The 25,792-nt window shown below is 41.8% G+C and overlaps 1 protein-coding gene across 2 annotated transcripts; it reads left to right on the forward strand.

Annotated features, from left to right (window-relative positions):
* Positions 1-14,738: 14,738 nt before the first annotated feature.
* Positions 14,739-25,199, forward strand: anapc4 (anaphase promoting complex subunit 4). Of its 2 annotated transcripts, none has more exons than XM_076087328.1 (28): positions 14,739-14,858; positions 16,451-16,566; positions 16,655-16,760; positions 16,864-16,996; positions 17,087-17,161; positions 17,252-17,278; positions 17,381-17,425; positions 17,523-17,607; positions 18,562-18,669; positions 18,765-18,935; positions 19,820-19,884; positions 20,042-20,084; positions 20,191-20,267; positions 20,358-20,458; positions 20,538-20,589; positions 21,233-21,288; positions 21,406-21,452; positions 21,526-21,582; positions 21,674-21,730; positions 21,816-21,909; positions 22,215-22,312; positions 22,873-22,934; positions 23,014-23,052; positions 23,161-23,262; positions 23,340-23,417; positions 23,531-23,698; positions 23,832-23,955; positions 24,890-25,199. In XM_076087328.1, the coding sequence occupies exons 2-28, from the start codon at positions 16,459-16,461 to the stop codon at positions 25,112-25,114; spliced, it is 2,403 nt and encodes an 800-aa protein (XP_075943443.1). In that variant the 5' UTR covers positions 14,739-14,858; positions 16,451-16,458; the 3' UTR covers positions 25,115-25,199. The 2 variants fall into 2 exon arrangements, with proteins under 2 accessions (XP_075943443.1, XP_075943442.1); XM_076087327.1 differs by having other exon boundaries at positions 14,742-15,000.
* The last annotated feature ends 593 nt before the right edge of the window (positions 25,200-25,792 follow it).

Genomic DNA, 25,792 nt, shown 5'->3' on the forward strand with positions numbered 1-25,792 from the left:
AAGCGCTATAGAAAATTTATATATTATTATAAATACAGTTTTTTGAAGATGTTTTAATGGCAATATGAAAGAGATACTGGAGAGAGACTTATGACCTCTTTAACTTTTTTTTTTGTATCTAATTATCGGATCGGTAGTCGGGATAGGGTAAGAAAAAATGGTATTAAAACATCTCTACAATGACTCGACTGGACCTGGTCTGGGACTTGACTTGGGTCTAAGATCGTCTTGACTGCAGCTCTGACTTCTTAGTTTTTTTAAATCCTGAAACCTTTGGTCACATGTTTGTTGTGAGGCCCAAGTAAGTGGATCTGTTGTGGTCTGACTGGAAGCGGTCTGGGCGTTCACGTGTCACCGACCATGCAAGGCTTTGCTGCCGCCGGTCAATGCGTGTTCGTGTTTGCCGATGAGGTCAAACGGGCCGGCGCTCGGTGCGGAGCGGAGATTAATGGAGCGTCCTCCTGCTGAACACGCCTTACATTACCGTCCTCTCGGCCTGCATGACTGCTGCCTTTGTCCGCAACAGACATGCTTCGTATTAAATCTGGTATTCCACTTCCTCAACTGTCACTGATCCTCTTATATAACGCTCTACAAATCTCTCTTCCCTCTTCTCTTTCACTACTCCCTTTCTTCTGTAACTCTTTCTCGCCCGAATGTTTAGTGTAGTAGTAGCTTATTGATCATATCTGGGTTGAACAGATACTACATTATAGTATAGTGTCATGAATGTATTCGGACATAAAGAAGGAAGCAGTGGCGAATCCTTTTTCACGGTCTGAGACTCACCCACTAAGCACTAAATGGGATTTCAACATGGTGCTGTCAGTGAGCCCATAATCTTTTTGGCTGCGTGTACGGTCCATGGCCAAAGCTAACGTTATTAGAGGTTTATTCTCTTGATTAACAGCTGCATGATACATTCACACTGAAGTCCATACAGTTTAAGGTATAATGTCTCTACGATAGTACCTCATATTTATACAGAGATCGGATGAAACTATGTATATAAATGTACGTGTATAAACCACAGACTGTGATATAGACAGAATGTCACTACTGTATTTATGCCTAGATTAAGTTATTTTGAGTGTTGATGGAGCAGCTAAAATGTTAGCTTAGCCTAGCACCGATCGAACCAAACTCGCATTAAAAAATGTAAGTTGTTTTCTTGTCGTCTTGCAAACAGACCTGACAAAGCATGAATTCAGACTTTTTACAAACCGGCGTCATGATGTAGTTATTACGGCATCCTTTAATCTGTTAATTGTAATTAAAACACAGCAAAATTCTGTTTATTTCAGGTTCATACCGGTGTAGTAAACCAGCCGACGTGTGGCTTGCTAGATACGGTGAATACGGCGCTCAGACATGAAGATGTTTGGTTTTCAAACGTATGTGGGACTTCCACAACATGTACAAAGCAGCAATAGTGGTTATTTCAGCCTCTTCTCTCCGCGGCCTCGACTGCGAGTAACGCAAGTAAACGGGAGGCGTACATTTGCTTTGGGACCATTAGTCTACAATGTCTTTAACTGACTAATCATTCAAGATAGTTTGCCAGAGCTGTCTTGTTTAATAAATGTCCACGGTGGAAGCAGGCATGTGTAAAATAGTTTAGTTTCACAAATCGGATAAGTGGATTAGTGTGAATGTAGTTGCTGTATGTGAGAAGAGGTCAATGTCAGGAGCCTTTCAGAAGAGGAGCAGGAAAAGTCTCACCTCGTCAGGTGAAACGTTCACACTCCGTCTCCAGGACGCCTCCATTCGTCACAACATGCCATTAACGTCCCGCTGAGGAAAAGCACTGACGTGTGTCCGTCTGCAGTTATCTTTATTGTGCACGTTCTGCAGCAGGATTAGGAGTTAACGGTGACGTTGTCTGTTCGGTGGTGATATACGTTATGTGAAAGGTGCTTTATCTATTTATGGTTACCCTCGCGAAAAATGTCTTTTTGGCGGCGTGCAGCGAATACGCTCGAATGTAAAACACACACCGGGTCCATGAACAGAGTTTTCAGCACGGTGAGAACTGAGTAACACGTCAAGCTGACTGCCTCACACCAACCTGCGAGATCTCCGTAGAGTATCCAGAGTTAAGAGTCTGTGTGAATGTTTTCATGTTTCTGGAATGTTAACTTTCTGTCAAATAGTCCGCGTACAGAATTAATTTGAAGTGCGAGTGCAACCCCCCCCCCACAGTCATTCCAGGCTCCCTCATTACTTGGAGCTTAAATATGAAATGACATCATGCTTGCAAAATTAAAGCAGGTATGAACAGACCAGTGCTTTTTCCCCCTCCTCCTGCAGAGATCAAATGAGCCCATGAGGGAGAAGTTAAAAATGATGGCCTTCCTGAAACGGGCCAAACCGTCAGCATTACAGTCGGGCTGCGTCATGAGTCAGCATTGGGTCACCTGCTATGACCTCATACCAAGTCCTGTTTCACACAATGTAGGAGGAAGGGCTACTGGAGCTGATGGCTGGTGGAGTAACTAACTCTGAAACAACAGGCTGGCAAACCGTGCATCTTTGCCTTATTTGTGTGTGAAAGTGTAGGAGGTCAATTTAGGTCCAAAATGTAAGAAGTCTATGAGAAAATGACTCTACTTCTCTCTTGATTTATTACCTCAGTAAACATTGTAAACATGAGTTTATGGTCTCAATCTCTAGTTTCAAGTCTTCTTCAATACAGCATGATGTTCATTTAGTACATTATGGTCCATTTACAGCAGGCATGTCCAAAGTCCGGTCCGCGGGCCAATCACGGCCCGAGGTCAGATTTTATATGGCCCGCACCTTCTGTCTTAAAATCATTATTTATGGCCCTCCAGCACAGTCAAAACGGAATGAATAAATCATACAAATTCAACATGCAATTCCTCTTTTTACCTCATGGTGGCAGCACCACTCTGTAACTGTCTGGCTGTTTGAAATTGGCTCTGACCCTTGACCTGTCATGTTACGGCAAGTAACAAAAGGAAAGTCGATAATGAGGGCCGCTGCTTCCAGGAGAGGTGGAGATCGCAATATTTTTTTCACCGAAAACTGAAACAACTGTGTCTGCCTCATTAGTCATGAGACTGTTGCCTTGTTTAAGGAATATAATGTAAAGAGACACTACGAGACCAAACATGCTAATGCTACAACAAGCTATCAGAGCGACCGAGCTAGAAAAGTGAAGCAACTCCAAGATAACTTGGCCTCACAGCAGCGGTCCTTTTCACATGAAAACATCATCAAAGTAAGCTACCAAGTGGCCATGGTAATTGCTAAACATGACAAACCTTTTACGGAAGGTGAGTTTATCAAAGACTGTGTTATGAAAATAGCAGAAAACGTAATTGCCCCGAGAAGAAGACAGTTTGCTAATGTTTGCCTGGCTCGTAACACTGAAGAGCTATCATCAGATACTAAGAGACAACTTGATTTGTTTCGTTAGCCTGTTTCATGTGTGTTGAACTTAAATGTGAGACAACTTTTCATTACCCTCACTAAGTCATATTTAAGATTGTCTTGAGGTGAGAATATTGATCGGTTTCTATGTAATTAGCTTTTAGATGGCTTGTTCTTTGTGTTATCTGACTTTCAAGATGTGAAAGAAAGGCAGAATAGTTGTTGAGATGTGTTCATACATGAATGCTTACATTTGGTTACATTGCTATTTGCTGTCATTGAAAATAAAATGATTAAATAACAATGTATGTATAGGCTACTTGTATTGTTTAAAATAATGTCAGCAGGGACTGTTGACCCTTGGGCATTTTCACATTATCAAATCTGGCCCTCTTTGAAAGAAGTTTGGACACCCCTGTGGTAAAATAACAATGTCAGGAAGTAAAGTGACATTTTTTTATCAACCTGACAAAATTACGTTCTTGTGGGAAGAAAAGAAAAGAAAAGGCAACAATGTAACTTCTTTACATTCTAATAGAATGTAAAGAAGCTACAGTGTATAGAATGATTCTATTGAAGTTATTCCTTTTTTAAATGTTTTAGACGAGTCACTAATCACTTTAAAATAGTGATTATATCTGATTTAACTTACAGACAGGAGATTGATCTTCTCATGTCACTCTCTTTATACAATGATATAAATTCATCCCCGTTTTATCTACAAGGCTACTTGTATTGTTTAAAATAATGTCAGCAGGGACTGTTGGCCCTTGGGCATTTTCACATTATCAAATCTGGCCCTCTTTGAAAAAAGTTTGGACACCCCTGATTTAGAGTCACACAGACCATAAAGCAGGGGATGCTTTAGGGCGGGGCTACACAGTGATTGACAGGTCTCTACCAGAGACGTATACGGCGTCTCTACGTCACTCCTCAGTCCAGATATGGTCACTTCCTGTTCATCGCTTGCAAACAAAAACATGGCGATGGCTGTAATCCAAGATGGTGACGGCAAAATCACCGAACTTGAAGCTTCATAACATCAGTCCACAAACCAATGGGTGACGTCACGATGACTACGTCCACTTCCTGTAAACAGTCTGTGGGTATTTCCCATACGCCTCAGATTAGAGTGATTTGGCTCTTCTGGCTGTAAAAAAATGAATTATTCCCCAATTTATAAAGTGAGTTTGGTTTCCAGGACTGAACGTCTGTAAGAGAGAGAAGCCTTTTGCATCATTGTAGAGAAACATTTTTGTATTTGATCAGTGCATTTACCCAGACGAGTGAAATGGGACAATTTAGGAAGTAAAAAAGACAAAAACAATTAGCAAAATAAATACTTGGACCACACGTGTGTGTGCGTGTGTGTAAGTCTATAATCCTGTTCGTCAATATTACCTCAAAGTGGGTGCCTTGTTTGAAGTTATGATTACGTTTCTTATTTGTCATTGTACAACAGGGTGGCACAACAAAATTCAGATTGTAGTACTCATTTGCGACATAGGAAAAATACAGAAAACGATATTATATATGGATGGTGGAAGATGAGTTAAGGAGTCTCACAGTCAGAGGAAAGAAGCTGCTCTGAAGTCTTTCGGTTCAGCAGCTGATACTTCTGCATCTCTTTCCAGGCGGCAGCAGGTTGTGTCTGGTGGGTTTTGTATCTTAAAATCATTTTAGTTATTCGCAGGCACCTCTTGTCACCAATATAACTCAGTAGATGGGTACCAGTGATGTTCTGGGCGGTTTTAATCGCCACCTGTAGAGCCCTTCAGCCGTGAACATCCCATGTTAGTTTGTAATGTTTCCAGTCAGGATGCTTTCTGTTGCTCCTCTGTAACAGTTGACAAGACCGTGGCAGTTTCCTTCCTCAGTTTCCATCAGAAATACAGCTGTTTATGAGCTTTTCTTCACCAGGGTGGAGATGTGTGAGGACCACGTCAGGTCGTTTGTGATGCTGATTCACAGGAACTTAAAGCTGACTAACTTGCTCCTCCTCAGCTCCATTGATGCGTCTTCGCCTCCTAAAGTCAACAATCTGGTTTTCCTGACATTGAGCAGCAGGTTGTTCTCTGAGCTCCACTCTGCATTTCCTCTCTATATGAAGCCCCCGTTGTTGTTTGTAATCCGGTGTGATCTGCAAACTTCTCAACAGAGTTCTCTTCATGTTTGAGGGGTAGCAGTCGTGGGTGTAAAAGGATCACACTGTATATTTGACAACTAATTCCATCATCAACCTTTGGAACGTCGTCTCCTACTGATGTCGCCGCCTCGTGTAGATTGCCTCTCATCTTCCAAACGTTTCCCCTGCGGTTCTTTTGTGTATTCGGTTGAAACCAGTAAGCCGAGGCTGCTCTCTAACCTAACTGCCCGCCTCCCATCATTCATCTCCAAGTCGAGTCTTGAAATGCTTTGTTTGCACAGCAGGCATTTAGGGTAATGACATGGAAGAGCATCAGACGAAATGTCTTAAAATAGCGTGCCGAGCACGCCACAATCGGAGATGGATTTTCTCTGTCTGCTCTGCGATGCATTGCAGTAGTCATCAAGCTCCCGCAGCGTGTTTGGTGTTCTGCACAACCAGACCTCACACCATCAATTTTATTTAGAAACGCACACACACAACGGGTCTTACACTGGCTGCATACATTCCCTATCCACTCATGCCAACTGGTAATCTTAACCCCAAACTAGCCCCTTGAAGATGTAAAAAAAGGCCAAAATAACCTCAGACTGAGAAAATGCACAAAGTGCTTCCCAGAAGGATGAAACACTCATGCATCCCACCACCAGAGATGCATCGTTATAAACAAAGCGTTGTATAGAACGTGCGTGAGGATATGTTGAAGAATACCAGGCGCTCAGCACCCTGAGACTCTCTCCAGCCGAGACAAATTGTAGTTGACCACGGAGGACCGCGCCCAGCGCCCAACCGCAAAGAATGTCTCTTTTTCGCCGGCTGTGCAAAATACCGACATCAGCGGCTCATTAACCCGCGTTTAACGAGAAGGTGAGAAGGTTGGAAATGAAAAGAAATAGGCATTTTGATTCAACCATTGTAAGTTTCTATTTTTTTAAAAAGGGAGTTGCACACACACACACATCTGCATGCGTGTACATTAGTGGTGTAACTGGACCGTTGTCGATCCGTGAACCAGATCCCCCCTCGCGGTTCTACACGCACGTGAACCTCAGATCAATGACACAGTTTAACGTTAACCATCACAGTGTAAATAAAGTTTTACTGACGATCGTTCTCCAATATTCAGTAGAACATGTGTTTCTAGTCGCTGATCTCTGATCATGTTTCATTGTAAACAACCAATCAGTGTTTAAAGCAACAGGAGGAGAGCTAGTAACGTTAGCAGCACCGCTAACGGCTAACCAACAGGAGGAGAGCTAGTAACGTTAGCAGCACCGCTAACGGCTAACCAACGGAGGTTCACTTCAGTTACATTATGATGCCTTCAGGCTCTGCTCAGTGTATAATATACAGAATCTACTCTTATATTGTTTGTTTGTTTATCATATCATATGTATTTCAGTACAGTCAGAGCTGACATTTAGCTTTATTCTGCTGCGTGCCTCTACTTCAGCAAGAAGCTACGCAGGTAGAGTCTGAGATGTTAATAGAAAAATAATAAGAACGTTTGGGAGAGTATTTCATATTAGGTGAATTGTGATTCATCAAGAAATCCGGTGTAGTGTTGTTCCTACTTTATTATTTAGCTGAGGGGATTGTCCTCAGAAGCTGCAGGTCTTGTATTTATTTATTCTGTGTATTCATCTCAACATATACAACTTGGCTTCAGCAGAGAAAACTCTGGTTTTCTCCTTCAGCTCAAATGTAACTGTACTTCTTAAAGTGTCTCTTATGTGGATTCCTTTCACACATCTAGAACTTCCAGAAGATGCTCAGTTTTGAATAATTTGGCGCCATCTAGTGTCCACCATCAAATGCCAGCACAGGAAGTGACGCCATCTTTTCTTTTTTCTTATTTTCTAACAGTACACAGACAACAATGAGAGCGTGTCATTGAGAGACAACAGACACAGCATCTGCATTCGTTTAAAAAACACAAACATCTTTCCATCTCATTCTGCTGCAGCTGAACTCACTTCAGCATAAAGATCATAATCTTGCAGCCTTTTTTTTGGGACATTTGTAAACTCTACATGAACACTTCACTTTCCATTCATTTCCTCTGTCATAAAACACCAGCCTGGCCACAGCGTCTGTGCTGAACACCGTGGTTCAACGTGCTCCATGCTACCTTCATGTTCCCCAAGAAGGTGTGGGCAGACGTGGAGCCTGGTGACGGAAAAACGTCGAGTCATTACATTGCCTGCATTCTTGTGCCTGGCTCCTGTCGGCCTGAAGACTATTTATACAAGAGGCCCCTCGTAACCTGCTGGGGAGATACTCGTCCTGGTCCACTGGCTTTATGGCTGCTGATTACACAAACACCTAGAAACACATCGCCTGCTCAAGACTTCATGCAAGTGAACCGCTTTAACTCCGCCGGACCCTTTGGAGGGTCCAGTATTATAACTAAAGGAGTCTCTGTACGTCTGTCCTTCGATTTTCTCGACAACCGTTTATCTGATTGACTTCACACTCGGCAGGTGTTTTGCTGAAGAGACAAGGAAGTCGAGCGGGAAGTTGATTTATGAGCGGTTCTCGAGCAAAGCTGCAAGCAGCAATACCCGGTCCATGCAATTCATTTAAAAGTTAAAAGCTCGCTAACTCGTCTTGTTGCCAACATGCACATGCATATTTTTGACGACGTCGGCTGTAAAGGATCTATCGAGCTCCACTGTAACGAGCACAGGTATGTGTCTCTAGTAAACAGCAGGCATGTTGAATGAGCTGTGAGTTTGACATATCTAGAAACAAGAGAGGAGTGTATTTTTAGTTTGCTGATGAACGGGTGCACATAACCAGGGGCATACCAGATCATCCAGTGTGCCTGCTTTTAACCTGGCACAGGTACCAATGGACACAGAGTGGAAGTCCCCGCAAACCCGAAACCAGGTGCTCTGCTTGTCAACACATGGGTAACCCCCCCACCCCTCTTCTGACTGCCTCCCATCTCACTCACCTTATCTCTAACGGCCAGACGCCCGGTCTGCTCAACGTCACTGACACTGAGATAAGGTCTGTTCATGCACTGCAGCTCAGCCACAGACTGTCTATAAGAAGTGGACGTAGGCATCGTGACGTCACCCATTGGTTTGTGGACTGATGTTCTGAAGCCTCAAGTTCTGCGATTTTGGCCGTCGCCATCTTGTTTTTTTTGCAACCAGTGAACAGGAAGTGACCATATCTGGACTGAGGAGTGACGTAGAGACACCGTATACGTCTCTGGTAGAGAGACCTGTCAATCACTGTGTAGCCCCGCCCTAAAGCATCCCCTGCTTTATGGTCTGTTTGACTCTAAATGGACCATAATGTACTAAATGAACATCATGCTGTATTGAAGAAGACTTGAAACTAGAGATTGAGACCATAAACTCATGTTTACAATGTTTACTGAGGTAATAAATCAAGAGAGAAGTAGAGTCATTTTCTCATAGACTTCTATACAACCAGAGGAGTCGCCCCCTGGTGGACACTAGAGAGAATGCAGCTTTAAGACACTTCAGCATTAGCTCGACTCGGCAGAATTGCCTGGTACATCATCAAAAAGATAAATAAATAAAAAGAACATAATGGATCCATCAATTGGTAGAAGAGTAAGTTAAACAAATTATGTTTAAAACAAGTTCAGTAAGGTAAATTATTATAACAGGTTTGATTTGTTAATCTTTTCCATTCATTTTGCCAGATAATATGAATTAATATTATTTTATCTGACAGATGCACATGCTGACACTGTTTAAATTAGTTAAAGTTACTGTGAGAAACTTTTAACTGGTTATGACACCTGCAGTCAGGAGCTCCGGAGGGAGGAGGAGAGCTCAGCTCCTCCTCCACCGTACAGTGTGATATAATTATCAAAACAGAGGCTACCTGTCAACTCAAGCCCCCACCATAAAGCAATGTGTTTCAGGTCAAACCTTCAACACCAACATGGACCAGAAGTCCTTCAAGTGCTCAGGAAAAATGGGATAGTTGAACATCTTCAGTTCCATCACAACAGAGGAACACACCATCTGCTGAAAGCTCCAGAACAGCTACTTCAGATTGAAGATCAAAACCTTACCTGACGAGGGGCAGGGGGTTTCCTGTGACTCTGCACTCCAGATGAATGGGGCTTCCCTCCGCCACCTCCTGGCTCTTCAGCTTCTGGAGGAAGCAGGGAGGAGACAGCGATCCGTATGCCGCCGGAGCTCCGGAGAGCTGAGACCCAGCGTTAGCCGGCGGACCCGTCGTGCTTCCGGGCTGAGGCTCCAGGCTCACGGTCTCCGCTTTCTGGCAAGGAGGCAGAGCGGGAGCGGAGGCCGAGCCCTGAGGGGCCGGTCGCCGACTCCTCGGAGTCAGGTAGCCGCTGTCGGGAGAGGACGAGTCCTCCTCCACCTGCTGCTGCTCCAGGTGAGCAGAACCTTTGAAGATGGACGACAGCTCCTCGATGAACGTGGCGGCTCGGCTGCAGAACTCCGTGGCGGAACCGGCCCGATCGTTCAGCTCCAGGCCTTCGTGGACCAGCCGAGGTTTGTCTTGCTTGTAAACTGGCTGCATTGGTTTGCGGCGGGCGACCTTCTCGGCAGAGGCCGGAGCCTCAGCGGACACCTGTAGGGGTTTCTTTAGGGGGGCGTTCTGACTGGAGGAGACTTCAACTGCAGCACCCTCGGGGGGCACAGACAAGGGGGCTTTGGTCTGGTGCTGCACGTTTGGGCTTGTGTAGAGGTTTTCAGTAGGAAGGGAGGGGACAGGTTGGAGAGCCGGCTCCTGGGATGTGGGATTAGAAGAGGGACCTGGATCTTCAGACTCCAACGTGTCGCCAAAGGCCTCCAGGGCCAGGTCCAGGCTGCGGTGTATCTCGTCTGCACTCAAGAAGGCAGTGAGATCTGCAAAGTCTCCGTCTCCAGAATCCAGCTCTGTCACAGAGTCCAGGTAGAGCTCCCCGTCGGAGGACGCCTCGGAAAACACCCCCCCATCGCCCTCCAAGGTCCCGCCTCTTGCCGGGTTCTTCAGCAGCTGAGAGACGGGGAGCGGCGGATTCCAACTCCCGTCCTGCATCCTGAAACACACATGGACCGTCATTTAACCGGACAATCACACAGTTTATAGATTAGTCAACGAGGTAACGGTCAGCAGGAAGCAAGAGCAGTCGAGCTTCAGATATAGACGTCACAGAAAAAATACTGGACCTTAAATTCAAAAGTATCCCTGTGACACACCGATGAATGTAATCTCTGTATCTCATAGCAAACCTGCAAAAAGACATATTTTACTAGTCGATGACGTTAATTATCCAGTCCTGATATATAAACAGTTATGATGACAGACTCTCTCTGCACCTCCCTACGCTTGTATTTTGAGTTTAATTTAATTCACCAAAAAGAGACAAAACAGTTAAAGATGAATTTGACTGATAGCATCATTTACATATTTTTGTTTTCAAATCCTCTTTAGATATCGTGATGACACTCCTATAGATACAGTAGGTTATACTGAGGGATGTTATCACGTAATCCATACCCAACAATGTACATAGTGTACTCTACATGTACTCTATATACTCTACATGTACTGTATGTACTCTACATGTACTCTATGTACTAAAATAAGGTCACACTCAGTTTAAACGTCTCCTCAGCTCCTCCAGACATATTAGTATGTTGTGATCCTGTTGGTGAAGACACACGTATGAAGCAGAGTGACACTCGGAGCCTCATGGCATCCCGGAGACCAGCTGTTGTTATTTTTAATCCCCTGAGCTGTGTTTCAAACATTGCGACTGATCGTCTGTCTGTGCTGTCAAAGGTTCCACTAACTCTTATTATTTTCAAGATTTCTCACGTCTTACTAGGTTAACTTCAATATGTATTGTATCTTTTGTATCTATTTTCATAGTATTTGTTATATTTAACACAAATAAATTGAGAAAGAATCAACATGAGAAAAGAAACTGTAGACGCCGTGTCTTCAGGGACTGATGCTGTCTATTAAGGCTACATTTAAAATAGCTCTACTGTTACTCTAAATAATGTAGCTCATACTCTTCTTCACAATCACTTAAGAACCAACCCAGTATCAATAAAAACGAACCTTGAATTGATCTGTTTGTCCAAACGCTTCCTCCTGGTTTTGTGGTTCCAGGTTCGTCCTGTTTATGAAGTCAGAAAAGAGACAAAAAGGAGAAGAGCAGCCTTATCGGTGGGACGGTCGGCAGGATCTCTCCGGTTCAGGGTCCAATTGCGTACTGCCTCTGCAGTGGCCTGCTGTCCCATCTGTCCCGGTCCCTAACGGCTCGCTGTGTGGGGCTATATTTGGCCCGCGGCTCGGGTTTCACCTGCAGAATATTGGCAAGAAGAGAGAGTGTTAAGGTTAGTCCGGGGGGAACAGAAGGTAGCGGGGACATTAGTACAGAGACAAGTCTTCATTAATGAAACGCAATAAACGTTATGTTTGACACACACACAATACGCTTTTATACATTTTTACAATTGGGGTTTTAGGCAATAGAGGCTCTCAATGTGCATTGGCCCCCTGTTACAACCACAAGTTTTGGGCAATGATAAGATACCAAGCATCCTGCTGAATACGTCAGTAACTGGATGTTATTATTTGTCTAATGAAGACGTTCAATGCGACACAGTGGAGGGACGGCAGCTTGTCCACTGTGTGCAGCTGAGTGGACGCCATGACCCCGGACCACCCATTGGTCTGTCCCTCCTAATGGTAAATTAGCTTAAATGGGAACGACGCCCATTTTTACAAAACATGTTATTCCTATAATCTAAGACCGTCTCAAAGTATAAGTAAACATGAACAACTCTCTCCCAAGTCCAAAAACTAAACTCAAATATGTGATGTTAGACAATGAATTGTGAAAGATGTCATCGATGACACTCGTCGTGTTTCTATTCAATTGTCAAGTTTATTTTTAAAATGTGGCACAAAAACATGTAAAGCGAATTAGGTACATTTCAATCAACTGGTTTGGAGCAAATTAACTAGTTTAGTTTGGTTGTTGGCACCAGTAAACAAGAGTAGAAGAAGAAGTAGAGGCTGCAAACAGGCGGCAACCTCCGGCTCTGCCGAGTGAAGCCAAAGCTTCATGTGTTAAAGCTGCATTCTCTCTAGTGTCCACCAGGGGGCGACTCCTCTGGTTGTATAGAAGTCTATGAGAAAATTACTCTACTTCTCTCTTGATTTATTACCTCAGTAAACATTGTAAACATGAGTTTATGGTCTCAATCTCTAGTTTCAAGTCTTCTTAAATACAGCATGATGTTCATTTAGTACATTATGGTCCATTTAGAGTCAAACAGACCATAAAGCAGGGGATGCTTTAGGGCGGGGCTACACAGTGATTGACAGGTCTCTACCAGAGACGTATACGACGTCTCTACGTCACTCCTCCTCAGTCCAGATATGGTCACTTCCTGTTCACTGGTTGCGGAAAAACAACATGGCGACGGACGTAATCCAAGATGGCGACGACAAATTCACCGAACTCAAGACTTCTAAACATTAGTCCACAAACCAATGTGTGACGTCACGATGACTACGTCCACTTCTTATAGACAGACTGTGGTCTGGACACACAAATCTGGTTTCTGGCTTTGAAAGAGAGAAGCTCATGTTCACAAATATCTGTTAAACTTAACTCGGCCATAAAAATAACATATTGGATTTCTTGATGTTGGTGGTGTTGCCCTTTAAAATGGATCTGGGGCGATTTAACAAAGACTAGTGCTGCTTTAAGGTTCAACATTGGGTTTGTTTAAGGTTTGTTCCACTGACATGGACAAAGATTGAAATAATTCACAGATCCGTAGCATTTTAAACTCTCTGGCTTCGACTAGACTGAAGACTAAACTGTGTGTCAGAAGGACAAAAGACACTCGAGGACCGAGCAGCCTCACTTGGTCTATTTCTAGTCCACTATCACACTTTGTGCTGTCACAGCTATTCTGGCTCTTCATCAATCTACTGATTACAGTTAAATGCCAGTGATAAGTTCAGATGGAATTTATCTGCTACACACACACACACACACACACACACACACACACACACACACACACACACGCTAAATATTCTACTTGTTCGTCACCACTCTCCTATTATTAATACCTGATACCAAAGTATCACTTAAAAATAACTGCATTATTTAGTGGTGACTTCTATAACATAGAGACTTTGTATCTGTGCTGTGAAACACTGTATGTAAGAATAGTACTGGATCATTTCCAACACTATTCCTCACAGCTCAGATTATGTTTACACGTGGCCTCCATGCAGGATTAGTCTTTAGTCTTTAACACATATTACTGGATATGTCTTTTATTCTCATATTAGACCTGTGCTGCTAGCATGGTCAGACATCAGCGTGACACACAATGGGTGGATCACACATTACAAAAAGAACATATCTGACAGACTGTATTATTTCAGCAGTAAAGACAACGTAGGCTGTGCAGCTATCTATTTATATATATATATATATATATATATATTTATATTTATATATATATTTATATATATTTATATTTATATATATATATATTTATATATATATATATATATATATTTATATTTATATATATATATATTTATTTATATATTTATATATATATATATTTATATATATATATATTAGTATATACTAGTATATATATATATATATATATATATATATATATATATACTGTATATATATTAGTATATACTGTATGTATATATTAGTACATCATATCAAAGAGTCATAAAGGTTACGGGTTTATTTTGTATTGTCTCAAAATGAGAAAGTATCTTGGATTTAAAGAATTACTGCACAAAAAGTACAAAGGCCTTGAGGGCTGAAGCTGTCCCTTGTTCATATATGTTTATATTTGTATTCTATTGTTTAGTTGTAATCTTCAATGAAACTCTGGCACAATAATTTCCAATTCCACCGTTTGGCCAGCAGAGGTCACTGTTGTGAACGCCAAATGCTTCCAAACAATCAACAACAATAAACTATTACAACAACAATCACATCACTGTGGCTCCAGACAGTGCTATTAAAAACAAGCCTCGTTTCACCATCACACATTGTGCTATCTACTTCCTGTTTGAAGGCTGCTAATACAACCAGTAGAAGTGTACCAAGCCATTTACGAATTGCGTTTTCCCCTGTAAACAAGTTTGTCCTCTCACGCTTTCCGTTGCTCCTCAGTGATTGGTCGATTGGAAAAACCATGGCGCTGTCCGCGTAATTGTAAAAAACATCATGAAGAAAACGTAAATCAAGTGTTTCACCGGGCGGATTAGAGTGTGTTTGACGTTTTCAGATAAAACAACGGTATGTTACAGTTATAATGTCTTCATCTGTAACATCCAGCGCGGTTAAATAAGACACGAAGAGTTCTCTACAGTAGCTTTGTGTTACAAGCCTGCTAGCATCACAGCTAACGTTTGAACAGAAGATCTGTCAACTGTTAAAGGTGAGGGGGCTGATAATTATTATTATCCTCTTATTGTGACACCTTTAGGGTTTAATGTTGTCATTGATGTTCAGTGTGTGTTTCTCTGGTTTCAACATGTTGAAATCACCTCCAGCTTACTGATGTTATGCTGACTTTAGACATTGTTATCTCCTCAGTGGCTGAACGGATTTTACTTTATAATATTTAACTCTCTAAGGCTCACGTGTCATTCACTAAACAGAATAGAGAAGTAGTCAGAAGTGGCTAAATGACTTGAATTAGTTCAACAGTTGTAGTTAAAAACAAGCTGCAATGTATCAATACATCATAAAATCAAACAAAACGGTAATACACTACCAGCAACTTATTGCATATTGCTGTTTTATTTGTTTGGCTACTTGGAGACGGGAAGTTTTTCATCAAACATTTTTTATTTTTTACATAACTGAAGACAAATGTACAGTGTGTTTATGTGTTATATTAAGGGAATACATAGCTGGGTAACATAGCACCCTGTGTACAAAGGAACATAGGAAACCCACCTGCTGCACACTTCTTCTTTCTTTACATTTAAACTGCGTTCCAGTTGCACATCTCCTACATTAACGTGCATTGTCCAAAACCCCTAAATTGTCAATTAAAAAAACCAAAGAAAACCAACGACAAATTGCTCAAACTATTAATAAATCATAAAAATAGTTTTGGTTTCAATTTTCTGTTGATTTAAAAATAAAATCGCAGGTCATCCAGTTCTACTACGGTTTCTAAACGAATCCACAAGACATGTAACCAAATCCTGAACGCACGATCCTATCTCCTCTGTGTTAGCTTCCCTTCACTGGCTACCTGTCCATTTAGATCTGGACTTTGAAGGCCCTGCTTGTTATGGCACTGAGCTTCTAACTCCTCAGCTACCAACCTGAAGCCTGAGGTCCTCTGATAACCCTGCTAGCTATTTCTTGGTCGTGGCTGAAGACCAAGTGTGACGGGCCGTTTGCTGTTAGAGGTCCAACTCTTTGGAATTATATATATTATAATTACATCAAGAACTCTGACTACAAAACTCACTGACCTTTTTTAAATCATCTCTCAAGACTCACCTTTACCGTTTTGGCTTTTTCTTTATTATTTTATCAGTTTTTTTATTTTCCCTTGTTCTGGATGTGATTTATTTTTTATTTATTGACTGTGAGCTGGTTATTAATTGTTCCTGCTTTCTTTTATTTTTCCTTGTTTGTGAAGCACTTTGTAGCTGTAGTTTTGAAACATGCTATATACATAAAGTTATTATTATAAAGACAGAAACACAACTACACGTAACAACAAAGAGTCAGCTGTGTGGTCTTCCTCAAGCACTAATAACAGGATTTGATCTTCACATCAGAGCATTACTTACATTTTCTTTCGTTAAGTCGTCCAAATGAACGTCTGTTATTTATGTTTTTTTATTACTCTTCTCGTTTCCCAGCTCTCAACATGCCGGCCTTCCGGCAAGTTGGAGAGAAGCAGCTTCCCAACCCGGTGCTGTGTATGGCTTGGTCTCCTAAAAGGGATCTCATCGCTCTGGCCAACACAACTGGAGAGGTGCGCTTAAAAAGCTTTTTTTAAATCCTGAAACTTGTCTTATTATCTTTTATGGTGTTTTAATTTATGGTTCATGTTTTGTCTGAAGTTGCTGCTACATCGCTTGGCTAGTTTCCAGCGTGTTTGGAGCTTACCGCCCAGTGAGTATACTGGGAAGGAGATCACAGCACTGGCCTGGAGACCTGATGGCAAGAGTAAGGAATGACTGTGTACTTTTTTTAAGCAGAATCACTAAGATCGTTTGTTGTTGACGGGAACATGAAGATGTTCAACTTTTATTCTCTCCTTCATCTCCAGTTCTGGCCTTCAGCCTCGGAGACACGAAGCAGGTGGTGCTGTGTGGTGTCGAGAAAGCCGAGATCCTCCACGTGTTTCCAATGCAAAGCTCAGTGACCTGCATGCACTGGATGGAGGTGACGGAGGAGAGCAGGTGTGCACGAGGCTCGGGATCAAACCAGTGGCACAACGGACGTCTGGTTCTCTAGAATAACGTGAACGTTTGGTGTTTTTGCTGTTTCAGTGCCCTCAGCTCCTTCTACAACTCAGAGGATGAATCCAAACTCTTTCTTCCCAAGTTGCCAACACTCCCCAAGAGGTAACGCTGACACGACCTGCACATCCGATCATAAGAAAGTAATGCTTTGTTGACTGAGTAACAGCTGTCCAAACATCTGTTTTTCCTCAGCTACAGCACAACTTCAAAGATCTTCAGGTGGGTTTGTTTTTTAATGCATAACTTGTTAGTAATAATTAGTCTGATATCAGCTGTCTACTGCTAACAGCAGCCTTGTGTGTTTATCTGTGTGTGTTACAGTGAAGAAAAGTCTGATGAGATTTTAAATCTCATGGGAGAAGTCAGGTACATTTAAGGCCAACACACAGATTCTCTTTAACTCAGCTGTCTTTTTAAATTTGCACTGTAAAATGTTTCTCCACCACATTCTGTTTCCCTGCAGACTGAACGTACTTGTTCTTGGAGGAGACTCTGGCTTTGTGGAGCTTTATGCTTACGGGATGTACAAGATCGCTACTCTATCAGGGGTAAGGATCTCTTCTTCTCCGTAAAAAAATAAAATAAATTGTGCAGAATTGTGTCATGATGGGAGCGACTGTGGCTAAGTGGAGAGCAGGGCTATCCATCAATCAGAGGATCGGCGGTTTGATCCCCGGCTCGGTGCATGTCGATGTGTCCTTGAGCAAGACACTTAACCCCAAAATTGCTCCCGTAACTGTGCCTACGGTGTATGAATGTAATAGAATCTGAATTGTAAGTCGCTTTGGATAAAAGCGTCTGCTAAATGACTGTAATGTAATGTGCCAGAAATCTAACTTAACATGGATTGCAGATTGTAGAAACAAACATATTGCAATAAAGTTCTCCACGGTGGAGTTGAATCATCACTTCTCTGACACAGTAACTTGTGTCGTCAACAAAACTGTCCCAGAAAAGTTCTGGAAAGTTATTGAGAGACAGAGTTATTATCAGCTGCATGTTTAGGGGTTATTACAGGAACATTTTATAATAAAAAAACAAACAAACATTGGTTTCATACCACCATGAAGAGCTTATGTATTTCAATTAGTGTGGTGAAGTTATGGAATAGTTTAGATGAAGAAATTAAACAAAGTACAAATATAAATCAATCAAAGAAAATTTATAGAAAATATGATTGTAAGAGGTACAAAGATAATGTGAGATCAAGATGATTATTATACTTCTGTTCAGAAATATAATATTTATTAATTGATATAGTTCAATTAGAATTTACATTTTATTGTATTGGTCTTCTTTTGTTTTGTTATTATTCGTTACATTAATCAAATCAAATGTTTTTAGATAAGAATTCTGACGTAAACAAAACAATTTGTCTCAGTGGCACAAAAATGATGACGTTTGAAAGATCTTGAATATTAAACCTCCACAAATCAATCTGAAGACACCAACGATCCATTCAGTGCTTCTAACTCTTTTCATTATGTAACGACTCTCCACAGGTGTCGGGAACCTGTCGCAGCCTGAGTCTGTCCAGCGATCTCAAGTCTTTGTCCGTCATCACAGAAGTCCGCTCAGCTGACAACAACTCACAGATCTGCTACATCCAGGTGAGGCGGAGGATTTGACTCTCTTTCTCTTCACGTCCTCGTCATCTCTGCTCTAACGTGCATTTCTATGTGCTTTTTGTGTTTTTGCCTTGCAGCTGGACACGAGGTTGTTGTCAGACTGTCTGCCCGAGGTGACCAGGATGGCACGCAAGTTCACCCACATCTCTACACTGCTGCAGTACCTGCACCTCTCACTCACATGCATGTGTGAAGCCTGGGAGGACATCCTCATGCAGATGGATCTCCGACTCACTAAGTTTGTTCAGGTCAGTGGTTGTGACAGAAACCAGGCAGTCAGGGTGGAGACCACATCCTCCATCGATACCGTCAACAACTGGAGGCCCCCAGGGCCGTGTTCTGGGTCCCTTTGTATTAGTGTTGCATGGTACACCGATCGCTATACCTCATTAGAAACGGTGCCATATCACATTTTATTAGTAACAATTCTTTAAGAATGACAGTGTTTTAATAAGAGACGTATTTATGAGTTGCGTCGATGTGCGACAGCGGGGCGTCATATCAAATACAATTGCTCTTGTCGATTAGGGGTGGCTGTGGATCAGAGGTAGAGCAGTTCTTATTCCAACAGAAAGATTGGCGATTCGATCCTCGGTTCCACATGTCGTCGTGTCTAAACTCCAAATTGCCCCGCCCTAAAGCATCCCCTGCTTTATGGTCTGTGTGACTCTAAATGGACCATAATGTACTAAATGAACATCATGCTGTATTGAAGAAGACTTGAAACTAGAGATTGAGACCATAAACTCATGTTTACTGAGGTAATAAATCAAGAGAGAAGTAGAGTCATTTTCTCATAGACTTCTATACAACCAGAGGAGTCGCCCCCTGGTGGACATTAGAGAGAATGCAGCTTTAACACATGAAGCTTTGGCTTCACTCGGCAGAACTGGAGGTTGCCGCCTGGTACCATGGAACCCATTTTCGTTTCGATATCATGACATGGTTGGTACTCATGGATGCCTTCGGCCATCTAGTTCATATGATATCAGTATCTTCACTTAAACTTAAAAACCTCCTACAGCCTCTGAAAGACAGGAAACGTCCAACGAATGAATCTGAATCTGGTTTGTAGTCTGAATCGGTTAAAATAAGAGATTACATCAAATGTCTTCTTTCCTCCTGTTTTTAGGAAAAGAACACAAGCACTCAAGTTCAAGATGAGTTTCTAGAGCTGTTGCTGTGGGGACAGTCGAGGTGAGAAAAGAGGCCGTTTGTAAGTAGTTATCATGTTGTAATGCTTGGACTGTCCTGCAGGTGGCGGCAAAACAATATGTTTGTCTGGTTAATCTGCTCTTTTGATTGGAGGTATGATTGTAACTTTTCTCACCTCTGGCTCTCTGCTTTCATGTAGCCCTGAGCTACAGGCTCTCCTCATGAACCAGCTGACCGTCAAGGTGAGAGAGTAAGAGGTGTAAATGCTCCTCTCAAGTGTTCCTACTTCCTTCGATCTGCGGTCCAGATCAGATTTGAAGGTTTGTGTGTATTCTGTTTTCATCACAGGGCCTGAAGAAGCTCGGCCAGTCCATCGAGTCGTCTTACTCCAGCATCCAGAAGCTGGTGATCAGCCACCTGCAGAGGTATGTTCTCATCCTTTCACTTCTCCTCAGAGCTGCCGGTTACCTGAGATGTCTCTGTTCAAACATCTCCCTTCCCTTTGCTCGCTGCAGCGGCTCTGAGGCTCTGCTGTACCACCTGAGTGAGGTGAAAGGCATGTCTCTGTGGAAGCAGAAGTTCGAGCCCCTCGGTCTGGATTCAGCAGCTATAGAAGGTACCGCGTCCCCCAACCTGCACGAAAAACCAGCTTTCTAATCATCAGCAGCCACATGATGTGTGTTTGATGTTCTCAGGTGCGATCACTGCCGTGGGCTCGTTTTCTCTGAAAGCCAACGAGCTTCTGCAGTGAGTTCAATTAACCTTTTTTTAATTAACTTCTCTCTTGTACAAATTTCAATCTGACTTGTTTCTGTTTGTTGGGAAGTAATCTGGTCACAAACTATTTGGTCAAATAATTCAGGTGTTTATTGGATTTCTTCTGCCTGTTCTCACTATTGTTTGACAATGTTTAGATACGAGAGAGCTCACCAGATCATTGGTTACAATGATGTCTGTTAGAAGACTTTTCTTATTATTTACATGTTGCAAAGAATGCAAGTCTATCAAGAAAGGTGATGACTTTGAACATTTATATTTGTGTATATGAAATTCAACAAGCAGGATCAAGAGGTTATCATTGCTTTATAAATAAACAATAACATCTTTATGACTCATCTTAATAGAGTGACCAGCGTTCCTCAATGTTTATCTTTCTTTATCCGTCTAAAATTGAATATAATGTGACCAGCTGTTAAACAAATGTGTCGGTGTTTCAGGTTCACTGTGTTTTATTTTGTGTATATTGTGTGTATATATATGTATGTGTGTGTGTGTGTGTGTGTATATGTATATATATGTATATATATATATATATATATATATATATATATATGCTGCTGTTTTCCACACGTCACTGCAGAGAATCACTGCTGTTTATTTTGTGGTTTAGGGTGATCGACAAGAGTATGAAAAACTTTAAAGCCTTTTTCCGCTGGTTGTATGTCGGTAAGAATGAATACAACACGTGCATGAGTTTGACTCGTTGATATCGAGACATTTAATTTAGTGTTTGTCGGTTTATTCTTGTTTTTATTCTCAGACGTTTGTTTTGTTTTTTCACAGCCATGCTCAGAATGTGTGAGGAGCATGTTCCACCAGAACTCAACAAGGTGAGCCATCAAAGGTTCTGATTGTTTAATGACTGACGGATGAATCATTCTAACGTGCTGCTTGATCCTTCAGATGACTCAGAAGGACATCGCCTTTGTCGCTGACTTCCTGTCGGAGCACTTCAGCGAGGTGAGATCAGCGTAATGTCGCTCTGCTGATCATTAAATCCATTTATTCTGGCTTTTTACAAAATGCGTTAAATATCTCTCTGTTTTCACAGAATGAAGAACTCTTTGACCGTAAAGGGAAATACTTCAACGTGGAACGAGTTGGTCAGGTGAGAGGTCTTCTGTCGCATCGCCTCGAGTTTGTTTTAGACGGAGCCGGCGACTTTACAACATCCGGGTTTCTCTCCTCTGCAGTACCTGAAGGACGAGGACGAGGACCTGGTGTCTCCTCCCAACACCAAGGGGAACCAGTGGCTCACGTTTTTGCAGGAGAGCACGCACCTGAAGGGTGAACATCATCTGGATGATTAGTAGCTTTGTAACTCATTTTAGAGTGATGGAATGACGATGAATAATTAGTTCGGCGATGATTTACTGGTTTTACTGATTTTACACAAATATAAACTTCACCCTGAAATGACCGTCTGTACATCAGTTACTCTCCACGTGTCACTTTGAAAACACAGTTTTTCTCTCGTGCTTCCACGGGGACCAAAGACTCAAAACAGAGATGTTGATTTAGAGGGTGAAGTATTGATTTTATGATATTAATGCCATAACTAACAGACTAAAATGTTTGACTGGTTTATCTAGAGAGCCCTTTGCTGTTCCCTTCATTTCCCCAAAAGTCTTTGCACTTCGTGAAGAGGATGATGGAGAACGTGATCGAGCAGTGTCTCCAGAAACCTGCAGTGAGTTTTGTGTTCTGTCCTTCTTCCTGTTTTGCAGCAGAACTATTAAAACATTTAATTATAAATGAGATGGGACTTAGGACAGCTTGTTATGGCCATTATAGGTTAAAAACCCCGGGATGGTGGTAATATATTCTCAGACAAAACTCGAGAGTTTGAGATTAAAATAGTAGATTTACAAGAAAAAAACTTTATTATTCTCTGAGATTATGAAATCATAAATTTGTGGGAAAAAATATAAAAATTCTCTTAGATGTGGGAAATTGACACTTATTTTGTCAAGTCTGGATTTAAAACACTTTTAAATATTGATTTGAGATAATAAGAATAATAACTTTACTGCCCGTTCTGTGTGTAGACTGAAAGGCTTCCTGCAGCCTTTTAAACACTTTACCCAAAATACAGAGTGATACAAGCAGAGGTGTGTTGATAGCACTTCTGTCTTCAATGAGAGATAACTGAACATGCTTTAAACAGAAAGTTCAGATGTCTTTGATGTGATTTGTTCCACTTTCTCTTTTTGTTTTGTTGTTTTTTTATTGTTTGTAATTTTTCTGCAGGAAGTAATTGGGAAGTCTGTAAAACAGGCCGTGTTTTTGCCCCTGTACGCCGTACCAGAGAGGTATGTCTCTGTTAATATGTATTATTTCAAATATGACTAAATGAATGTGATTAACTCATTTGTTTCTTCATCTTTCCAGCTCTGAAAACACTCCACGACTTTTTGAACTCCCATCTTTGTACGTACAAACACAAACATCCTGGTGTTTCCTGATGCTCTTGAGCAGTAAGATGTTTTTATTTTTATTATTTCTATATGAATGATATGTTTGGTTGGATTTCTACAGGTGGAACGACAAGAAAGCCAAAATGCACCATGTTGTGTTCTGCATGCCGGAGATTTCGCCCTGCAAGCTCTACCTGTTACGGAGAGGAACCGACCCGAACAGGTGCGTCTGTGTGATTGTGGGAGTTTCTTTGTGTATTTAATCTGTGTTTTTAACAACGTTTGTTTTGTTTTGCACAGACATATCCCCAACAGTGTGATGTCCATTCACCTCAGACACCATCTTGACAACGCAGATGAAGATAACGCTGCAGCCCAGTCAGTGCCTCTCACGTCACTCCTACCCATCATTTATAAAATAAATGCAAAGTACTTCCTCGGCTCCTGGAGGTGATACTTCCATGACTTCCCATGATTTTGTCTCTTTTTAGGACTAGCTACCTTCACAGCTGCCTGGATGCCCGTTTCTATGATGATGAGATGCTGACTGTGGTCTTGCAAGGATCAGAAGAGGACAACAGAAGGCGTGTGCTGGCTCAGCTTCCTCTGGCTTCAGCGCTGAGCTGTGAGACGGAGTTCAGCTGGGAGCCGAACCTGAGGTGAGTCAGGATCAGTGAGTGAGTGGATGAAATGTGTTTTTAAAAATGTCGTTCTATTATTTAGTTTGGGTCGTCCTCTAAGGACGGCAGAGATGAGGCATGAGATGCTGCATGATGTAACTCGTGTTTTCAGGTTGGACCAGCAGAGCAGCGCCATCCCGAGTCACGGCCTGGTTTTGGGGAATCAGTGGCGTGAACTGGAAAACATGAAGGCTCAGTTTGTAGCTGTCAATGGGATCCGGAAAGTGGCCTGTGTGGTAAGTTAACATTATATTCTCTTTATATTTTTACCAGACGGCAACTGCTGAGTGAAGCCAAAGCTTCATGTGTTAAAGCTGCATCCTCTCTAGTGTCCACCAGGGGGCGACTCCTCTGGTTGTATAGAAGTCTATGAGAAAATGACTCTACTTCTCTCTTGATTTATTACCTCAGTAAACATTGTAAACATGAGTTTATGGTCTCAATCTCTAGTTTCAAGTCTTCTTCAATACAGCATGATGTTCATTTAGTACATTATGGTCCATTTAGAGTCACACAGACCATAAAGCAGGGGATGCTTTAGGGGCGGGGCTATTAGGAATCAAAGCGTTAGAACCGCACAAAAGTCCCCAACAGACGCCGGCCGTCTCTCAATATTGTTCGAGGCGGTCCAAAGGTTAGGATTGTCCTTTGGGCAGCGAGTCTCGTAACAGTATTTGCACATTTTTTTGTTCCTGGACTTATTTATGGAGCCACAAACTACAAAAAAAGTAGGAGAAGTTATTGTCTTCTTTCCCAGGACTTATTCAGATTAACTGTCACGAAAGTCCGAACTGAACTGAACAGTTTAAGTACGATGCTCGCTCTTCTGGAGCCGGTCTCATTTAAAGTGATTCTACATGATTTGGAAGTCGGCCCATCTGTCTGTAGATGTTTTGAATGTTAAAGAATGTCTTTGGATGTCTTATAATTCTCCTATTTGGTCTTTGTTTTCATTTTAAATTGTTTATTTGTTTTGGCCTGTCTTGGCTCAATAAGTCTTTTACTCCTGGTTATTAATTAAAGGTTTTTATTTAGTGTGTGGGGACATTGTTGAGTGAATTGTGCTGTAATATTCCTCTATTTGTTCCAGGCATCAGTAAGATCAGCTGATCCATTGATTCCTGTGAATGAACGTCGTCTCTGAACATTAACATTTTCCTTTCCTGGCAGCTAAGTGCCAATCTCAGGCACATCCGTGTCTTTGAGATGGACGTAGAGGACGAAGACGACGAGGGAGCCGAGTCTCAGAACGCCAGCGCCGACCAGGACGGACTGGACACCACGATGACCAGCGAGGGGCCGGAGGAGGAGAGCGTGGAGGCTAAAGGTGGAGAGAGAGGAGGCGACGCCTTTAGGAAAACTGAGGAGCAACTGGAGTCAGAGGAAGCTCTTTAACTCCGTTAAAAGACTGAGACACAGAAACGAGATACGTACATGTGACATTTGTTTTTGTATCCGACAATAAACACAAATAAACAGGTTTGTGTTCATATTTGTTGAAGCTGTTGATGTTTTCGGGTTGTTCGTCCGTACACGATATTTCAGGAACGCCTGGAGGGATTTTATTCAAATTTAGCGCATGAATCCACAAGGATTCAAAGAGGAACTGATTAGTTTGTCACTGTGACCTCACAAAACACACTTTTTGGCCATAACTGAAGAATTGATATGCTACACATAACAGGATACAATTATGACTTTTTGGACAGACATGAATGTAAACTTCAACTAGACTGGTTGGCGGAGGAATACAACCTTGAGGGGTAATTCTAGTTTTGTAGTAATATACATTTTAATTAATTTATCTTTTTTTTTTTGCTATTCACTTTATACTTTCCTGTAGGGATGAATAGGAAAAGCACTGTATTCCTGTTGGTCAAAGTAGTTCTCAATTTACAGATTTGACCAGTGATAATACGCAATAGAATGTATTTATATTTAATAATTAGTAATAATGAATAGCCTAATAATATCAAGTGCTACAGAAGGATCCCCCTGCAAGAAATAAATACATTCTAGAATTTAATTATAGCTCTTTTTAATATTAGTTTTATCAGCAACTGAAGTATTCCT

Source organism: Anarhichas minor, unplaced genomic scaffold (genome assembly GCF_050575085.1).
Source record: "Anarhichas minor isolate MPS153535 unplaced genomic scaffold, ASM5057508v1 ptg000010l, whole genome shotgun sequence".
NCBI classification, from domain to species: Eukaryota; Metazoa; Chordata; class Actinopteri; order Perciformes; family Anarhichadidae; genus Anarhichas; species Anarhichas minor.

What these genes read in the sequence shown, in the direction of transcription:
- anapc4 (XM_076087328.1), top strand. Translation starts at nt 16,459, where the DNA reads ATGCCGGCCTTCCGGCAAGTTGGAGAGAAGCAGCTTCCCAACCCGGTG. An exon ending in GGAGAGCACGCACCTGAAGG is followed by an intron (nt 21,910 to 22,214) that starts GTGAACATCATC and finishes TGGTTTATCTAG; the next exon opens with AGAGCCCTTTGCTGTTCCCT. An exon ending in GAAGATAACGCTGCAGCCCA is followed by an intron (nt 23,418 to 23,530) that starts GTCAGTGCCTCT and finishes GTCTCTTTTTAG; the next exon opens with GACTAGCTACCTTCACAGCT.